Source organism: Coturnix japonica, chromosome Z (assembly GCF_001577835.2).
Source record: "Coturnix japonica isolate 7356 chromosome Z, Coturnix japonica 2.1, whole genome shotgun sequence".
NCBI lineage: Eukaryota > Metazoa > Chordata > Aves > Galliformes > Phasianidae > Coturnix > Coturnix japonica.
In genome coordinates this window covers 36,497,097-36,512,579 of record NC_029547.1, presented here as the reverse complement: position 1 = coordinate 36,512,579, position 15,483 = coordinate 36,497,097, and the positions used below count along the sequence as shown (strand labels likewise).

At 38.6% G+C, this 15,483-nt stretch overlaps 1 protein-coding gene across 8 annotated transcripts in view; it reads right to left on the bottom strand.

The window, feature by feature from the left end:
- Positions 1–15,483, bottom strand: part of NTRK2 (neurotrophic receptor tyrosine kinase 2) — a 205,584-nt gene that overhangs the window by 146,475 nt on the left and 43,626 nt on the right. For all 8 annotated transcript variants that reach the window (XM_015849249.2, XM_032441164.1, XM_015849251.2 and 5 more), the window contains exons 7-10: positions 12,506–12,638; positions 10,715–11,014; positions 5,553–5,585; positions 993–1,093 (exon numbers count right to left, since the gene is read on the bottom strand). In XM_015849249.2, coding sequence (XP_015704735.1) covers positions 993–1,093; positions 5,553–5,585; positions 10,715–11,014; positions 12,506–12,638 — 567 coding nt within the window. The remainder of the gene's footprint in view (positions 1–992; positions 1,094–5,552; positions 5,586–10,714; positions 11,015–12,505; positions 12,639–15,483) is intronic.

Sequence of the window (15,483 nt, the reverse complement as noted above, 5' to 3'; positions counted from 1 at the left end):
TGATTTACAATGAGAGTGGTTGAACACTGCCTCAGATCACCCAGGTTGGCTGTGGAGCCTCTATTCCTGGAGATAATAAAAACAGAGACCTGCAACTGCTGTTGTCACCCCCAGTCTGAGCCCTGGGGTGAGGAAACCAGACAATTTCCAGAAGTCCCCTCTAATCTCAGCCATTCAGTGGTTCTATTATCAGAGGAGATAAGAGTGCCTAAGATCCACCAAGTATTTCAGCACAGCCTATCACCACAAAGCATCTACTGTCCTGCTGTCTTGAGACAACACCAGCCAGCAGTACCTCCTTTCCTGCCTTTCCCCACATCACAGCTGGCTTGCTGAGCCACAGTGCACAAGCTTTCCCTGTCTCCTACTGCGCAGGGTGACTGGTGCTGGGGGCAGCCATGCTAACTTCTCACCAGCTACTGTTCTCCAGCAGCTCAGTAGGACAGCATGGGATGCAAGGATACAGGAGAGAAGAACCACCAACACAGCTACATGTGATGAAGTCAAATACAAGTGGTCTTATGGAAAATAATAATAATAATAATAATAATAATCACATTTTAAAGATGAAGTTAAGAGTCTGAAAGCTCATTGCACCTCACCTCTCTGTGAGGAGAAGCTGATTTCAGGACTGGTATTCAAACAATTTTAAAATCACACTGGATGTCTTTGTTTTGTAAATAAAGAGTTGCTCTCTTTGGCTTAAATTAGAAGCAGAGTTCTGGCCTAAAAATTACACTTAGTTGTACAGACCAGCATGAAACAAACTGAACAGCAATTTAACTTGGGAAGTAATTCACACTTTCAAAACTGGGGGTGAGGGTCAGAGTGAGGGGCACTGTTCAAACATTTTCTTTTTTCTGAGTTTGGGTCATCATGCGGTAATAGCTCTGGTTTCAAGTAGTTCAGGGTCCCGATCTCCACAATTTCATTGGTTACATAGTCAGCAAGTCTGCCAAGATTAGGGATCAGGAAACAATGTATATACTTACAGTGATGCTATCTTCATTCTCTTTGTTGGAAACATCCGGAGAAGTGATCTGATTACTGTTGTTCGTGGTGTCTCCAAGATCATTAGGCGTGGTTTCGTACTCTTAAGAAAGGAGGGGGGAAAGGTTGCTTTGATTATTTCTTAACTTCAGAGGGAAAGGAGTTGTCTTTATTACTTCAGCTCTGCAATAAATTCAATAGAACCTCTCAATACAGACTTGCTTTTGCATCTGGTACACTCTGGGGGAGATCCTTGTCACAGACAATTTTAAACTAATGTGTTGTGACTGACAGACTTGAAAACAGAAGCTTGCTCCCACTGCAGCTTTACAAAGAAGCAATCTATGCCATCATCTCTCTATTGGAAAACCTAGAGTTAACTCCATCCATAAAGCTATTTTTATGTGTTTCCGACTTCCCATTAAAAATGAAAGACTGCCCTTTACATTGAACTTCTCCAGCCTTGTATTCAGCCAAATATAGGACTGTCTTAGAAATTAGCTTGGGGACTTTTGTTTAGCTGAGGTGAACTCAGTAGATGGCTTTTTAGCTCACTTATAACTATTGAATGTGAAATAGCAGTTTTTCTTAGTTTAAAAAATAACTTTAAAATACTATTGGATGAACAAGGGTTACAGTCTAGCATGACAAACCGTCATACAGATAAACCTTTAAAGAATTATATGCCTGAGTCAGTACGAAGAAATTTGACTTATCAAAGTATTCCCACTGACAGATCTACAGGGGTGCATCTGAACCTATTCCATCAAAAGAGTGAACAGGTGTCAATTATTTATAATTATTTAAAAATGAAACAAAGATATTTACAGTCCATGATTTTCTGTCAAATTTATTCCAGTGATATAAAATAATTAAATGCTATTCATATTAACTTAGAGATACATATATTAAAATACAAAACAGAATATATTTTAAGATTACATCTGGAGATATACATAATGTTTCGATTTTATGACTTTAGTGTGTGCAGATGAAAGAAACAAGGGCAATAACTGCATCTATTACTAATGCACCTCCAGCATTGTAATTTAAATTAGCAATTAATTGTGTATTTCTTTGCACATTCTGATTAAAAACAGTTCCATGAGCCTACAGATTAAATCATAGCCATGAATATGAAAAATGCAAAGTGCAGAAGCACAGCTTTCTCTGACTGCAGAGGCACTAACCTTTGCTACTTAACATGGGGAGGAAGGGAGGGCTGCGCTTGGTAGAATTTGTCTTCTTTAGTTCCCCAGGCCATTTTGGAGAGCTCAGTTGGCACTGCTAGCAACAAGCTGCACCAGGTTTTTGATCTTCATGCATGCACAAACACATTTTCTGTCTGCAAAGCACTCAGCAGTCTGCAGATTTTTTTGGATGTGAACCCACACAGCTACCTCTGCCACCAGTGCAATAGTCAGTACAGTCAGGTTGTCTAATCAGCTCACGTAGTCTGCTCTGGCTCTACACCACACATGCCGAAGGACAGGATTTTTTCAAGCCAAAATACATATTAAGTCTACAGGGCTTTCATGGGAAACAAAATTTAATTTCCTGGTCCTTTACCATCTGAACTCTCCAACTCAGCACTGTATCTATGTCTATATCTTTCCTTGGTGGTGAGGTCAAAGTACTAATGAAAGGCAAATAAACAGTATTCTTAACTCTGAGCAGCATAAACCCTATCCAAATGGCTCACCTGCACAAGCAGCCCAGCCTCTTAGACAATGAGCTACACTGACCAGCCTCTTACTACAGGTTTTGACACAGCAAAAGAGGAGACTTCTGTTTTATCCATCTGTAGGCAGTGCACAGGCTGTTCACCAGAGCAGAATCCTGTTTGTAACAAGCATCTCATCTTATGAGACTTAGCTGCTCCATGTCTCTATAACACAAATTTTCAAGAGAGTTGGGTTGTGGGTTTTTTGTTTGGTTGGTTGGTTGGTTTTTTTGTTTGTTTTTTTGTTTGTTTGTTTGTTTGTTTGTTTTTTGTTGTGGGTTTTTTTTTTCTCTCTTAATCTTACCTGTAAATCATGGAAGGTAAATTCTGCCGTTCTGTTCATGCTCAAATTTGTCCTAAGCTACTGGGAAGCATATTCTGAAGGACTAACGAGAACTATTCAAAGCATTTAAAGTCTGGCCTGTGAATCCTCTGCAGTTTTATGTTAAAATGGGTAAGAGAAAATGTAGGCCATTTTAGTACACTGGTGCTGCATTGGCATTTCCCACTGTCTAAGTATGAAGCATTACATGTGAATTATTGCCAGATTTTCAAGGCCTACTGAAATGGGTGAGCCAGGCAAGGAAAACACAAACAACAGCCATCCAGCCAAAACCAGGCAATTCTGACTAAAAAAATTCTTGTTCCCTTTATTATGAAATCCTGCTATGGACACACTGCATTCTGATAGAGACAGGGTCACGCCTCTCGACTCACACTCTCTGGGGTCAGATTCCCTGGTGCCTAGTGCACCTTATGCATCACCTTATGCATCACCTGTAACCACGCCAACTGAGCTAGGGCCACATCTTGAGCTGGCAGCATCCTGCCGCTATTCTACAAGCAAAGTGCAAAGCAGCTGGGACACAGACAAGATCTGTGCAGTAAGCACCAGAGAGTCATCCTGCAAAGCCCGCTTTGGGCTGAGTGCTTCAGGGCACACTGACTCTTAAATAACCATGTTAAAAGCAGTATGTCATGGAGACATGCCTATGAGGTAGCAGCTGAAGAAGCTGGCTAGGTGTTTCCTGCTCAGCCCCAGGTTGGAAACACTGCCTCCCACTACCTCTCCCCATGCAGCACCACAATAGCTCTCCGTTTCACCTTTTGCAGGAGGCCCACACTAGCCATGGTCCCAAGACAATAACTCCAGCATGGCACAGGTTGCTGCTGCCTTCCTGGATCTGATTCCCACAATATTTTTAAAACACTTAATGGGAAGCCTTTGGAAACCATCTCATGGGGAGTGCAGGGCACATAAGTTCAGGTCCTGAGGGACAGCCAGGGAGGGAGTGGGCCATAAGCTTTCCTTTTAGCACCATCCAAGCTGTGAGTAAACAGCAGCACAGGGATCAAGCCATCTGAACTGGAGTCATGGAAAAGAATCTGTCTCCAGGGGGAGCCAATCCCAGCGGGTCCCTGTCCACCACGCAGGCCCTGGTTCTCCACAGAAATGAAGGAGTTTCTCATCGTTCCAGCCTGCCTTATATATTAATCTCATCAACTGGGCTTGTGAATTTGGAATAATTAGGGAAACACTCTAGACTGCAAAGTGTTTCTCACAGCAAGCACTGAGTCACTGAAGCAAAGATCAAAGACAGCTATTTCAAAAAGCAGAGAGAAAAGCCAGAAATAAAAAGGAATACTGCTTTCATCAGAACAAGATCTTGCTGGCTCAGATTCACTTGCACAACTCAGAGCACACATTTCATCAGAGTCTACCAAAGTCATTTGAAGCACACTGCTCATATGGTGAGAGACAGACACATGCACTAGGACCCAGTCAAAAAACTCAGAATCACAATCCTCATGTATGTAGCTTATGTAATAGAATTAAAGTCAGAAACTCTGCCAACCACCACCACCATATGCACCCCTCCAAAAAAACAATAATACTTTGCAAAGAGAAGTAGGGGAAATATTCAGTATTTCTGAGCACTTAAAGCCAAAATGATGCTTCAATTGCACATTTGCTAAAGTTTAATCACATGGAATGGAATCAAAGCAATAACATTTAAATCAGCTTAAAGAAACTTGACTTATGGGCCATTTCATCCAAATAAAAGTACTCCAAATAGGATGAATCTCCCTCTGGAAGCTAAAGGTTGTTTGTGTATGTTAGGATGGACTTTCATGATCACCAGAACCGTTACGTGAAACTAGCTGGTTGTTTTTCTGTTTGTAGCTTCTATTCCAACATGTGGTGACATTCACTAGGCACAGTCTAAAACATTTTGCCTAACTAAAAAAACTAATGTGAACAACCATGTCATCGAATCTTCTGGCACTCACTCAGATATCACTGAGCTGGTGCTGTGCTTAAGCAAGAGAGATTAAGGAAGGTACAAATGAGAGGGCAGAGAAAAGTAAATTGCCTACAGGAAAACTTACTTGTGCCAATTTCATTTTTAAGTGGGATTTAGGGGTACATTTTTGGAGGCTAAACAAGTATGGAAACATTCCTGAAAAATAAATTAAGTTATATAACGAGAAATGATGAACTTCCTTTCCTCTGCAAAATACCTCTCCAAATCTCATGCCTATGAGCTACATCAGACAGCTGTCAGTCTACAGGACCAAGTGCAACCATTCATCACAGTGGATTTATGCTTTTCCTAATGTGAATCAAAAGCAGCAGGACAAGTAAAACTCCATGTTTCTCTCACTCATTTTAAATAATATAAAGCAGGAGAAGAATGAACAACACTAAGTACCTTTTAGAATTCTATTGTAATGAGTGCCATTTCAGTTTAACTGAGCCTGACATTCAATCTTTTAGTAGTTTGAGTTTCTTCATTTCTACCATTAAAAGAAAAGAAAAAGAAAATCAAATATATACCATAAACGTCTGGATCCACAATTGGGCCACTACCTGTACATGGAGAAAAAAAAAAAAAAAAAAAAAAAAGAAAGAAAAAGCCTTTGTAAATAGATTGCAAATTCTGGAATAACAAGAGTTTCTTTAGTGTTTTTTTTTTCATGGTTGACAAGTTATTTGCAATAGCAATTACCAGTACCTACAAAAATACAAAGCAGCATCAACATATTGCACTACCTGCTTATCAGATTACATTAAAATATTTTATAGCTATCCCCAGTGTTAACACTTAACTTCATGTGAAACAGCTAACACAAGGAGTATTGGCTCTGGTAAAGGCAGAAATATTTCCCAACTCAGCAAAATGCTGTCAATGTATATCTGGAATAAGTGAAACAATAACTATTCTTGTTGGAAATCAGTGATAAAAATCTCCCTGTCTTTAAGTGGAAGCAGATTTCAGTGGCAATTACAATCACTGGCTCTTGCCTGGTCAAAAAAACTTGCAGTATAAGCACTCTGAGAGCAAATTGCCTTACAGTTGCAGCACCGAGTTGTCAAGGTAAGAACTAGTTAGCAGTGACCTAAGCATCACAATCTCATTCAGTCTGAACTGCAGGCAGAACTCAGTACCAAAAGAGTCAGGTCTCCCACAAGCTAGCTTTTACAGAGGTAAATGGACCCATCTAATCTACTCTTTTCTAAATTTTACCAGTCTCAGTTTTCAGTTTTTTTCTAATTGCCACACATATGTAAGGCTAAGCACATATGTGAGCATAATGCACAGAATGCCCACTGAAATTAGTATAGCATTAGATGGTTCACACTTTGAAATATATTTGTATTATATCTCAACGTACCCACTCATCCTGGTCTATAAAATTATGTAGTAGGCTCCTAATCATCTCTTCTGTATACTCACTCTTTGTTGTTTTGGAAATAAAATTAGCAGATGGTTAAAACCCCTAAAGATGAATCAAACTTCAAAAGGCATAATTCTTATAATGTGCAGTAATTCCACACCAGTGGCATTACACTGGCATAAAGCCACTGTCAAGTATGACTAGAACATTGTTGCTTATGCTTATGTCAGCACAACGTGACAATCTGTGCTGAAAATACAAAACAAAGAGTTGCAAACTATTAGTAGAATGGCAGCAGATAATAAGGTTTCCCTTTAAATGCATTTGAAAATATTCTACATTGATCACTCTGAAAGTAATACCACCTATTTATTTCCATGGAAACTACAACATACAAAGACCACAGTAACACTGTTTGATAGAGCTACAAAATATTATCCTTCAACATAGTCACTAACATTAGCTATTCATTAGTCTGCATGCCACACTCATCAAAGTCTACACCAGTGGAGGTGATCCACTGTTGCTGTTGCTGAACCACAACACCCATCACCTCACTGTGCTCACTGTGTTCACATCCACTTGCTCTCCGTAAACATTCAACAAGCACCAGTGAATGTGACTGCACCTCTGCTGCCATCCATCAGACAGCAACAAAGTGTTAGGAAATATTGTTAGGAAGGTTCAACCCCTACTGCCATACCACTAACATCTGCCTCTGACATCATGGGACAGCAAAATAAAATAGGAGGCATTACTTTCAGATCAGCTCTGTTAGTCTCCAGATACATAGCCTAATAGACCCCATAAGAACTGCTGTGAAAATAAGCAGAAACAAGTGTCAAGTGAAAACAGCCTGTCTGTGCTCAAGCACCTTCTGACCAAGGTTTTCCTTCCATAGTTAATGGATTCAATTTTTCCACTGTAAAACATCTGATAAAAGATGGTATTCCTAATTTATTTTGGTAATCTGAAGGAAAAATAACAACAGTGACAAAACTCCAAGGCCTTTATTTCCTGAGTTACATAGCAACATTTTTGTTACTATTTACAGGAATGGGGCTGAAGCTGTCAGACTAGTTTAACCCTTAATTCCTGCCAGGAACATTCAAGCTAGGAAGTCATTGACTCCATTCAATACCTTTTATATAACTAAATACTTCAAATAAAGTTGCAAAAATCAAGATGCTGGACCAATCCCAAGTTTCTCTTTAGTATTTCCTATGTAAAAACACGTCTTCTCAATCATCAGAACATCGGTTTTAACATTAAACTTCACCACAGTAATTTTGCACATTTACATGCAATTCATTATTTTTAAGGCAAACAGAGAACAACATAGTTGTTTTGATCCCTGTTAGAACAGGCTGTTGCAAATAAACTATTAGTGATCTATGTTATTCACTTGCATTCATGAAGTACATCAACTGCACTTTGCTTTTGTGTTTCTTTCTTTATGAAACTGACATTTTCAAAATAAAGCAGCAGCAAAAGACTCAATCCAAAAACATACTTTTGCAAAACAGACCCATGTTATTATGCCACATAAGCAAGATGCTACTTCTAAGGCATATTTAACATATTCTTTTACTTTGACAAGGTAATACGTGACTTGAATTCCTCTAGCTGAATTTTACTGTATAGGGTTGGTAGATGAATAAGGTTTCTTAAAAACAATTATTCTTGGTAAAATTCTCTCCAGCACTCAGAAGATGTTTTGGATCAACTTTGGCAACAGCTCTCAGAATAAAACATGAGTGTTTCCTGCCTACCATTTGCCATAATGTGTTCTCAAATAAGCAAGTTATCCTCAGCAAAAACAGCTACTCTGGAGTTCAAGAATTTTAGCAGATTAAAATTAGTTAAGAATCTAGCAAGCAAAGCTTGAAATTTCTCCTTCCAGACTTCAGTGTCTAAAGCAAAATTTTAATTTACAGCATTAACTGTAATGCCATTAACACAATCAAGCTTCACAGTGGTATTTCCTCCCCTCTCTTTTATGTGCACTGTTGATGCTAGCAATAAGCTTTAGACTTAGTTAGGTTTATTTTAGGTAGATTATCAGTGAGGGTTTTTTAAAATATTTTTATTTTTTTACCACAGTGCATTTGCCTGTAAGTAATGTTAATAACCAGAGAATCAGTTCAAAGCTCAGTGAGGGAGCCCCACCCCATGAAACATCAGGGTTGGTATTTAATTCAGTCATGAAGGCATGGAATTGAACATAATACCAGGGAGTGGGCCTTAATTTTCATACTTCATTGTACAATATGTGGGCCAAAAGAAGAAACTACACAGTAACGACAGCACTGAAAAAGTATTTTAAGGGTTTTGAAAAATCCCGACAGAGCTTTGAATAGTAATAGTAAATAATAATAACAATACTATGCATGGAGGATTTTCTTATTTTAGCCTTTGTTTTTATGACAGCTTCAGTAGGTGAGACAACAATGTAGTGAAATATTAGAAAGCTCAATGTCATTATCACAGAAAAAATGTCCTCTAACAAGACCAATATTGAGAAAGCTAACTAGATAAGCAATTTCGCTGTTAATTTTTAAGACTGGTTTGGAGAAATCAACCATGCATGATCTGATTTCTAATGCAGGTATGTCCTGTCGGTAAGTAGTTTAGTCTTCTCATACTGTTTTTGTGAAGCTTAATCCATCACAGAGCTTGGAAATGCTGAAAACCACAGCACAGATTATCTTGGAGACCTAAATTCCCTAGGAGTGTAAAAACAATGGAGTAAACAATAATACTATCTTTCTAATTGGGAAGATGCCTCCTGCTCTGTTTATTGATTTTAAAGGCTGGGAAATCTTCACTGTAAAGGAGAGAAGCACAAAAGCAAAACAGAACAGTAAGAGGGATATGGATCAAAGTCAAAAAATGATAAATTATTACAAGTGTATTAGAGGAACTGTTATTCTGTTAAGAAAATGAAGCCAGGTTCATAATAAATAGAGCGTGACAGAGCTTCCATTGCACAGAGAACATGGAGAAGGTGAACTGAGTTACTGAGCTGTTACAGCACAGTATCAGAGGATGCCAGTAGCTGGAATCATGGCATGTTCTTGTAATTAGTCTATTTAAGGAAGATCTGCAGAGAAGAAAGATAGGTCTAAAGACAGAAGGAGTAAAGAGGACCTGGCTATATTTGCTCTTCACCTTCTCTTTCTAAAGGGAAAAGAAGAGGACCTGCTACATTTTGCCCTGTAGCAGATTGAGCCGTTAGGTGCAAACACTAAGTACAGACCATATTTTTACTGTCTCTAGCCTGCCTGCCCTGCTGGAGAGAGAATTCACATCTTCTTCTGTCAGATAACACTGGCACTGCACATAGCTGTTTCAGAAAAGAAGGCTTTTCATATTCTGTGATTAAAAAGTCAAGGGTACACATATGCTCATATTTTCATATATGACTGTGCAATTATTTGCACTAAAACATGCCTGTATTTCACTCCTGCTGTGCATAGTCCACTCAGAGGTTCTTATAGATAGAATAATGAATTTGCACGTATGTCTTCATTCTCTTACAGGCACTTCACATACAGTTTTGAAGATGTGGGGAAATATCACACCACAAAGAACACCAATCACTGCCAGCAGTCCCTACAGTTCATTGAGTTAGTCTACCTTGAGCCCAATTATATACAGCTCAGGAGGGTTGAGGCAGAGCTTCTGGAGCAGAAGATGCACATAATTAACATTAACCATTTTGAGCACAGATATTCATAGCCACACAGGTTTCCAACCTCGGCTGAAACGAATGAGAATTTGACACCTAAATGCCTGTGACGACTTGAGACTTCCACCATCCCACCTCAGGATTGTTTTCTCTCCAGCTCCCTCTGGTGTCCTAAATAATCAGTTATTATCAACTCAGAGGACTGCAACAGTGATTTTGCCGTAATTACACTAGACACTATATGGGCACCCTGTGTCCTTTAATACACTGCATAGCTGAATTCAAACACGGTGTAAAACACTTGTGGAGTGCCAGAACTGGCACTCCATGCTTTCCAGGATCAGAACAGAGGCTTCAAAAAACACTTGAGAAGCAGCCACGTTTCTCAAGCCTCAGCTGGCAATGAAGAGGTAACCCAAAGGAAGACTTTAGAGAGCAGTAGCAGTCTCCACAGTCTCCACAGTTAAAGAAAAACATTACTTCACAATGGATTTTGAAGACATTTATCCACAGGAAAAAAACAAAACAAAAAAAACCAAAACACCAAAAAAAAAACAAAACACCAAAAACTTGCTAGAAGCACATTCTTATCAGTTTACAATGGCTAACATTAAAAGAATCATACTCACCATCTCCAGGCACTGACATGAAATGTGCGTCAACCCGTTTTTCATCCTCTCCATATTCATTCTTGGCCAATAAGGTATAAGCACCATTATTCAGGTGGGTAGGGTTGTCCAGCTGAAGGCAGCCGTGATATTCACTTTGATTGATAACATGTATTTTAGTACAGATGTATTCAGACTCATTCAATATAGCTCCTTCATAGAACCACTGCAATGTGGGCTTAGGATTCCCTTTCACAGTGAATGGAATGCACCAGTGGTGGTCCGGGGTTGGAGATTCAATAAATGTAATATTTGGTGCAACTATATTGGAAAAAAAGAGTCAACAACATCAGAATATCTGGAACTTGTCTTTTCCCCATTCCCTTAAGTCATATTTTTCATTCACAAGTATCACAGGAAGTAACTTGCAGGAATGATACCTATTCACATCACATTCAAACAGGACACTCATCAGCTCTGTGTAGGTTACTATGATTACAACTGAAACAAAGCCATTTTTCAAAAAAGAAAAACTAACTATTTTATCTGAAGACTGAACACCAGTTAGATCCCATACCTGCCAGGTGTGGGAAATTCAGTTTATGGAGAAGGAGAAAAGAGCAATTTTAGCTTTACTCTGCAGAAGAAAATGGTACAGAACAGGGCTGACTGAACAGAACAGCATTGGAAATATGTAAAAGTTGGCCCAAAGCAAGCAGTACTGGAAATATCCTCTGCCAGGAATCCAAACTTTCAGATGATTTCCCTCACAGAATCAAAGCCAGTACAGATGACTTCATTCCCTGGATTATTCTGTCAGGGAATGACCATTTTCTACTACACATTTTCTCATTCTTTATTCAAACCTGCTAAATGTCTCAACTTTACAAACTTGTTCTGTCTCCCTCAGGAGACTATTACAGCACCTTGCTTTTTATTTCACTATTGGGAAATTTTCCTTGATATTTATTCTTAACTGCATCCAATTTCATCTGGTTACATTCTTTTTTATCACTCATAACAGTGCCAAGCTTAGAATCTCATTTACACTGTTGAAACATTTCTAGTTTATGTTTCTTCCCATAGCTATTACATATCCAATTTCAACTTACAAGACATTTGAAGTACATCTATAGTGATTTTTTTTCTAATTTTCTCTGTCATGAACACATACTGAGCAATGTTTGCCATCTACAGAGAGTTCTGTTCCCATCTTCAATTAAACAGAGGGTTGCAACTTGTGAAAAAAAAATGATGTCTAGTTTGCACAAAATGAAATCAGGCTGGGATTTTTGATTAAAGCAGCCAGTTTCTCCATATCACATTCTCCTTACCCCGTCTTTGGCCCTGACAAAAAGTACATTATTCAAGCCATGACAAATAAATTTACATCTGGCAGTACAAACATTTCAAATGCATTATTTTCTGAACAAAGCAGTTGTTGCTCTAGATTATACAAACTTTAACATTTGCAGTCTCTTATGGTTAATTCTATGCATTCACACTTCTTAATTCCTAAGATAGTGTATATGTATATGCACACCACTACAAAACTTCCCACACTGGCAGTGGTTTTTAAACCACTGTTTACAGATTAACCTCTCTGAAGATAAAGCATTTGGAAATGTATTTTTGCAGAAGACAAACTCAGCAACTTCTGGCTGGGCTGTTCCCAGTACTAATGGCAGTAGGTTGTTCACATGCTTAAATGGTGCTCCTGTTTTAGCAACCTGTGCACCCCAAAGACATCTATACCCAAAAGAGCTGTTGCTGATGGGGTTTGGCCTGCTGCATGAGGGCCTGGGTACGTACAGAATACCGTCAGTTCGGCAGAGGTTTGGACCTCTCCCACAATGTTCTCCGCCACACACGAAATCCACAGTCCGCTGTCCATGGATGAAACATTCTTTATGGTTAACGAGGCAGGATTCTTACTTGTGTCACTCTACAAATGATCAGAAAAACATGCATGTATCAACTGCAGTCTAAAGAAACAAGAGAAAGGCAGGGAATCGCTGGCCACAGCTCAACAGCATTTTTTGCTTTCTTTTCTCCTTAGTTCTATCAATCTGTAAAATGCTACTTTGGCATCCTATCCAGCTAACATAAAACACGGAACCAATTGAAACTATCAGGGGCTGAAGTTTGAAAAGTGCAGTCATGCAGTAAACTCTGCACTCACCCACTTCTCTGTCCTGTCCCTGACAGTTCCTGCCTTTTCTGAACTCTTCTTCCCCTCTAGACAAATGTTTTCTTCTTCACTCATAGCCTTGTTCATCCCTCTCTTCCACTTCATGACTGATATCTATGGTATGTTCCTTCGCTTGAACTTTTTCTTCCTCCTTCCTTCTCTATCCTTGCTTTACTCTTTCTTTGGTCTCCTCGCACTTGTGTGACATTTCTTCTACTGCTGTGTTCTGAGCTCTGCTAAACCACAGTGTGTCTTCCCTCATCCCTTCCCTCGCCAAACTTCTCTTAAAATCTTCTTCCTCTCATAAAACAATTCATGAGAAATGACATACTTTCTAACACTTAAACTACTGCCCAAGTACTGTTTTATGTGTTTACATACTAAGGCTAATTAAAGTAAGAATTATAATTCTTAAAAATCTTGATTATTGTGATTCTTAGAAAGTTTACAGCATGTTTATAGCCTGAATGCTGTATTAAATATGCAGCTATGCTGCATTTCACAAAGTGAACAGGACTGCACTATAAAAAAATAGTAGCTAGCAAAACTAGTTGTCAAAGACAAGGTTTTCTTAAAAAAGGTCATTCACATGATCTCCAAATAATTACTATTTCCACACTTGAATATTTCATGAAATGCAAAGCTACTTCCTTAAAAATGAATAGAATCAAAACACATTTAGAGAATAAGAAATAACTTGTATTCTTTTTTTAAAAAAACTCCTTTTGAGGTACTTTTCTCAGTGTACACATACACGTCAGTGCTGCACAAACAGATAATGCACCTGTAAAAGCAGTGACTTTCAGCAGCAGTCAGTGGGGATGCACATGAATTGTTCTGCATACAGAACTAGAACTTTGAACCCTGAAGTGACACCTTAACCCCATATGAGTTAAATGCTCCACTGATATCAGTGTGACAGTGTGGGAGGCAGAGTGGAAAAGCCAACAGCTCACTGTACATTTCTCCACATGCAGCTCTCAGAGATGAGCAGCACTAAAAGGAAGATTCAGAGAAGGGGCTCCAAACACAGATTGATGGCTGAAATCTATAGCAAAAAATCAGCATAGAAGCTGAGAATGTGGTTTAACTCTGCAAGAATAAGGTACAATTTTAGCTTTTGTTAACATTCCTCTCTGTAAGACACAAAAGAGAGAAAAAGCAGGCAAAAACAGCATAGGAGGTGAAGAAAAGGGAGGCAGAAACACAAATACAAAAGTGAGAGGAATGAAACAAAAACAACACTCACAGAAAAGGGAAGGATAGGTTCAAATGAGAAATGAGGTTTAAAAGGCACTCATTCTTCCGCTACTGAAAAGACTACTGTGCTCCACAGCTAAAGTTGCAGCTAGGCTATGCCATGAGCCCCTCTGAAATCTCACACACAAAGTTATGCCAGGACAGAGTATTTCTGGAAACCTTGAAGCAAACTGAACTCGGCATTTCAAAGATAGGAGGATAAAAAATGAAGTGATCTCACTTCTTGAACAGCATCCCACATTTGTTTTGGCTCATAATTTTAAAAAAAAAAAAAAAAAAAAAAAAAAAGAGAGAAAGAGAAAGAAAAAGAAAAAGAAATAGAGAAAGAGAAAGAGAAAGAAAAAGAAAAAGAAATAGAGAAAGAGAAAGAAAAAGAAAAAGAAAAAGAAAAAGAAAAAGAAAAAGAAAAAGAAAAAGAAAAAGAAAAAGAAAAAGAAAAAGAAAAAGAGAAACAGACAAAGAAAAACAGACAAAGAAAAACAAAGAAAAAGTACAGCTTGGCATAGGTTCCCCAAACGGTTCTAATTTGTTGTCCTTTATGACAACTGGTGCCTTTGGGTAGTTTAACAGATTAGAGGAAAATTTAAAAATAAAACTAGAACTCTGCAGAATTCTTACTCATGAAAGCTGAAAGACACACTGGTCAAACCCTATGCAGACCAAATATAATGATATCAAAGCAGAAAGTGCAAAGATTAAAAGTTCCTAGAGGTTCTGGCACTTCTACACTACAGAAACAGTTTTAGAAGTATACACCTCACACTTTGCACATACTGGAAATATTCAGACCATCTGCATACTTGTGGACACCAGGATACCAATGGCAGAGAAGTGTAAATAACAGAAGGCCTTATCCGTGAAAATTATTGCAATTTAAGGGGTCAGCAACTGTATGTAGAAGACACTGCTCCTCATCAGTTTCTCCATCAGAACAAATTGTCAGTCTCCACTGCACACACAGTCCAAGACAAGGACACAGAACATAAAGATCATAGAAAACAAAATTCTCGCTGCCTGAATGACTTTGTTGAGGGACTGTCTTCACACTTCATAAGAAAATGCCATTTTGTTAGTAGCCTTTCAATTAACTTTTAGTCACCTTGACTTCCAAGACATCATTGTTGTTTTGTTTTGTTGAAGAAAAATGAAACAAAACACAAAATAATACTGACAATCAAAACTGTCAAATCAACAGGTAATCTGGTCACCAGGGTTTTGGCTTGAGAATGCAATACAGTTAGCAAGACAAAGCCTTTTTCATGATTAGGATATGTCAGATTTATTTTCTCTGTGTAGGTGCTGAGAAAGCACTTTTGTTTCAGTATCCTTATTCACTGTA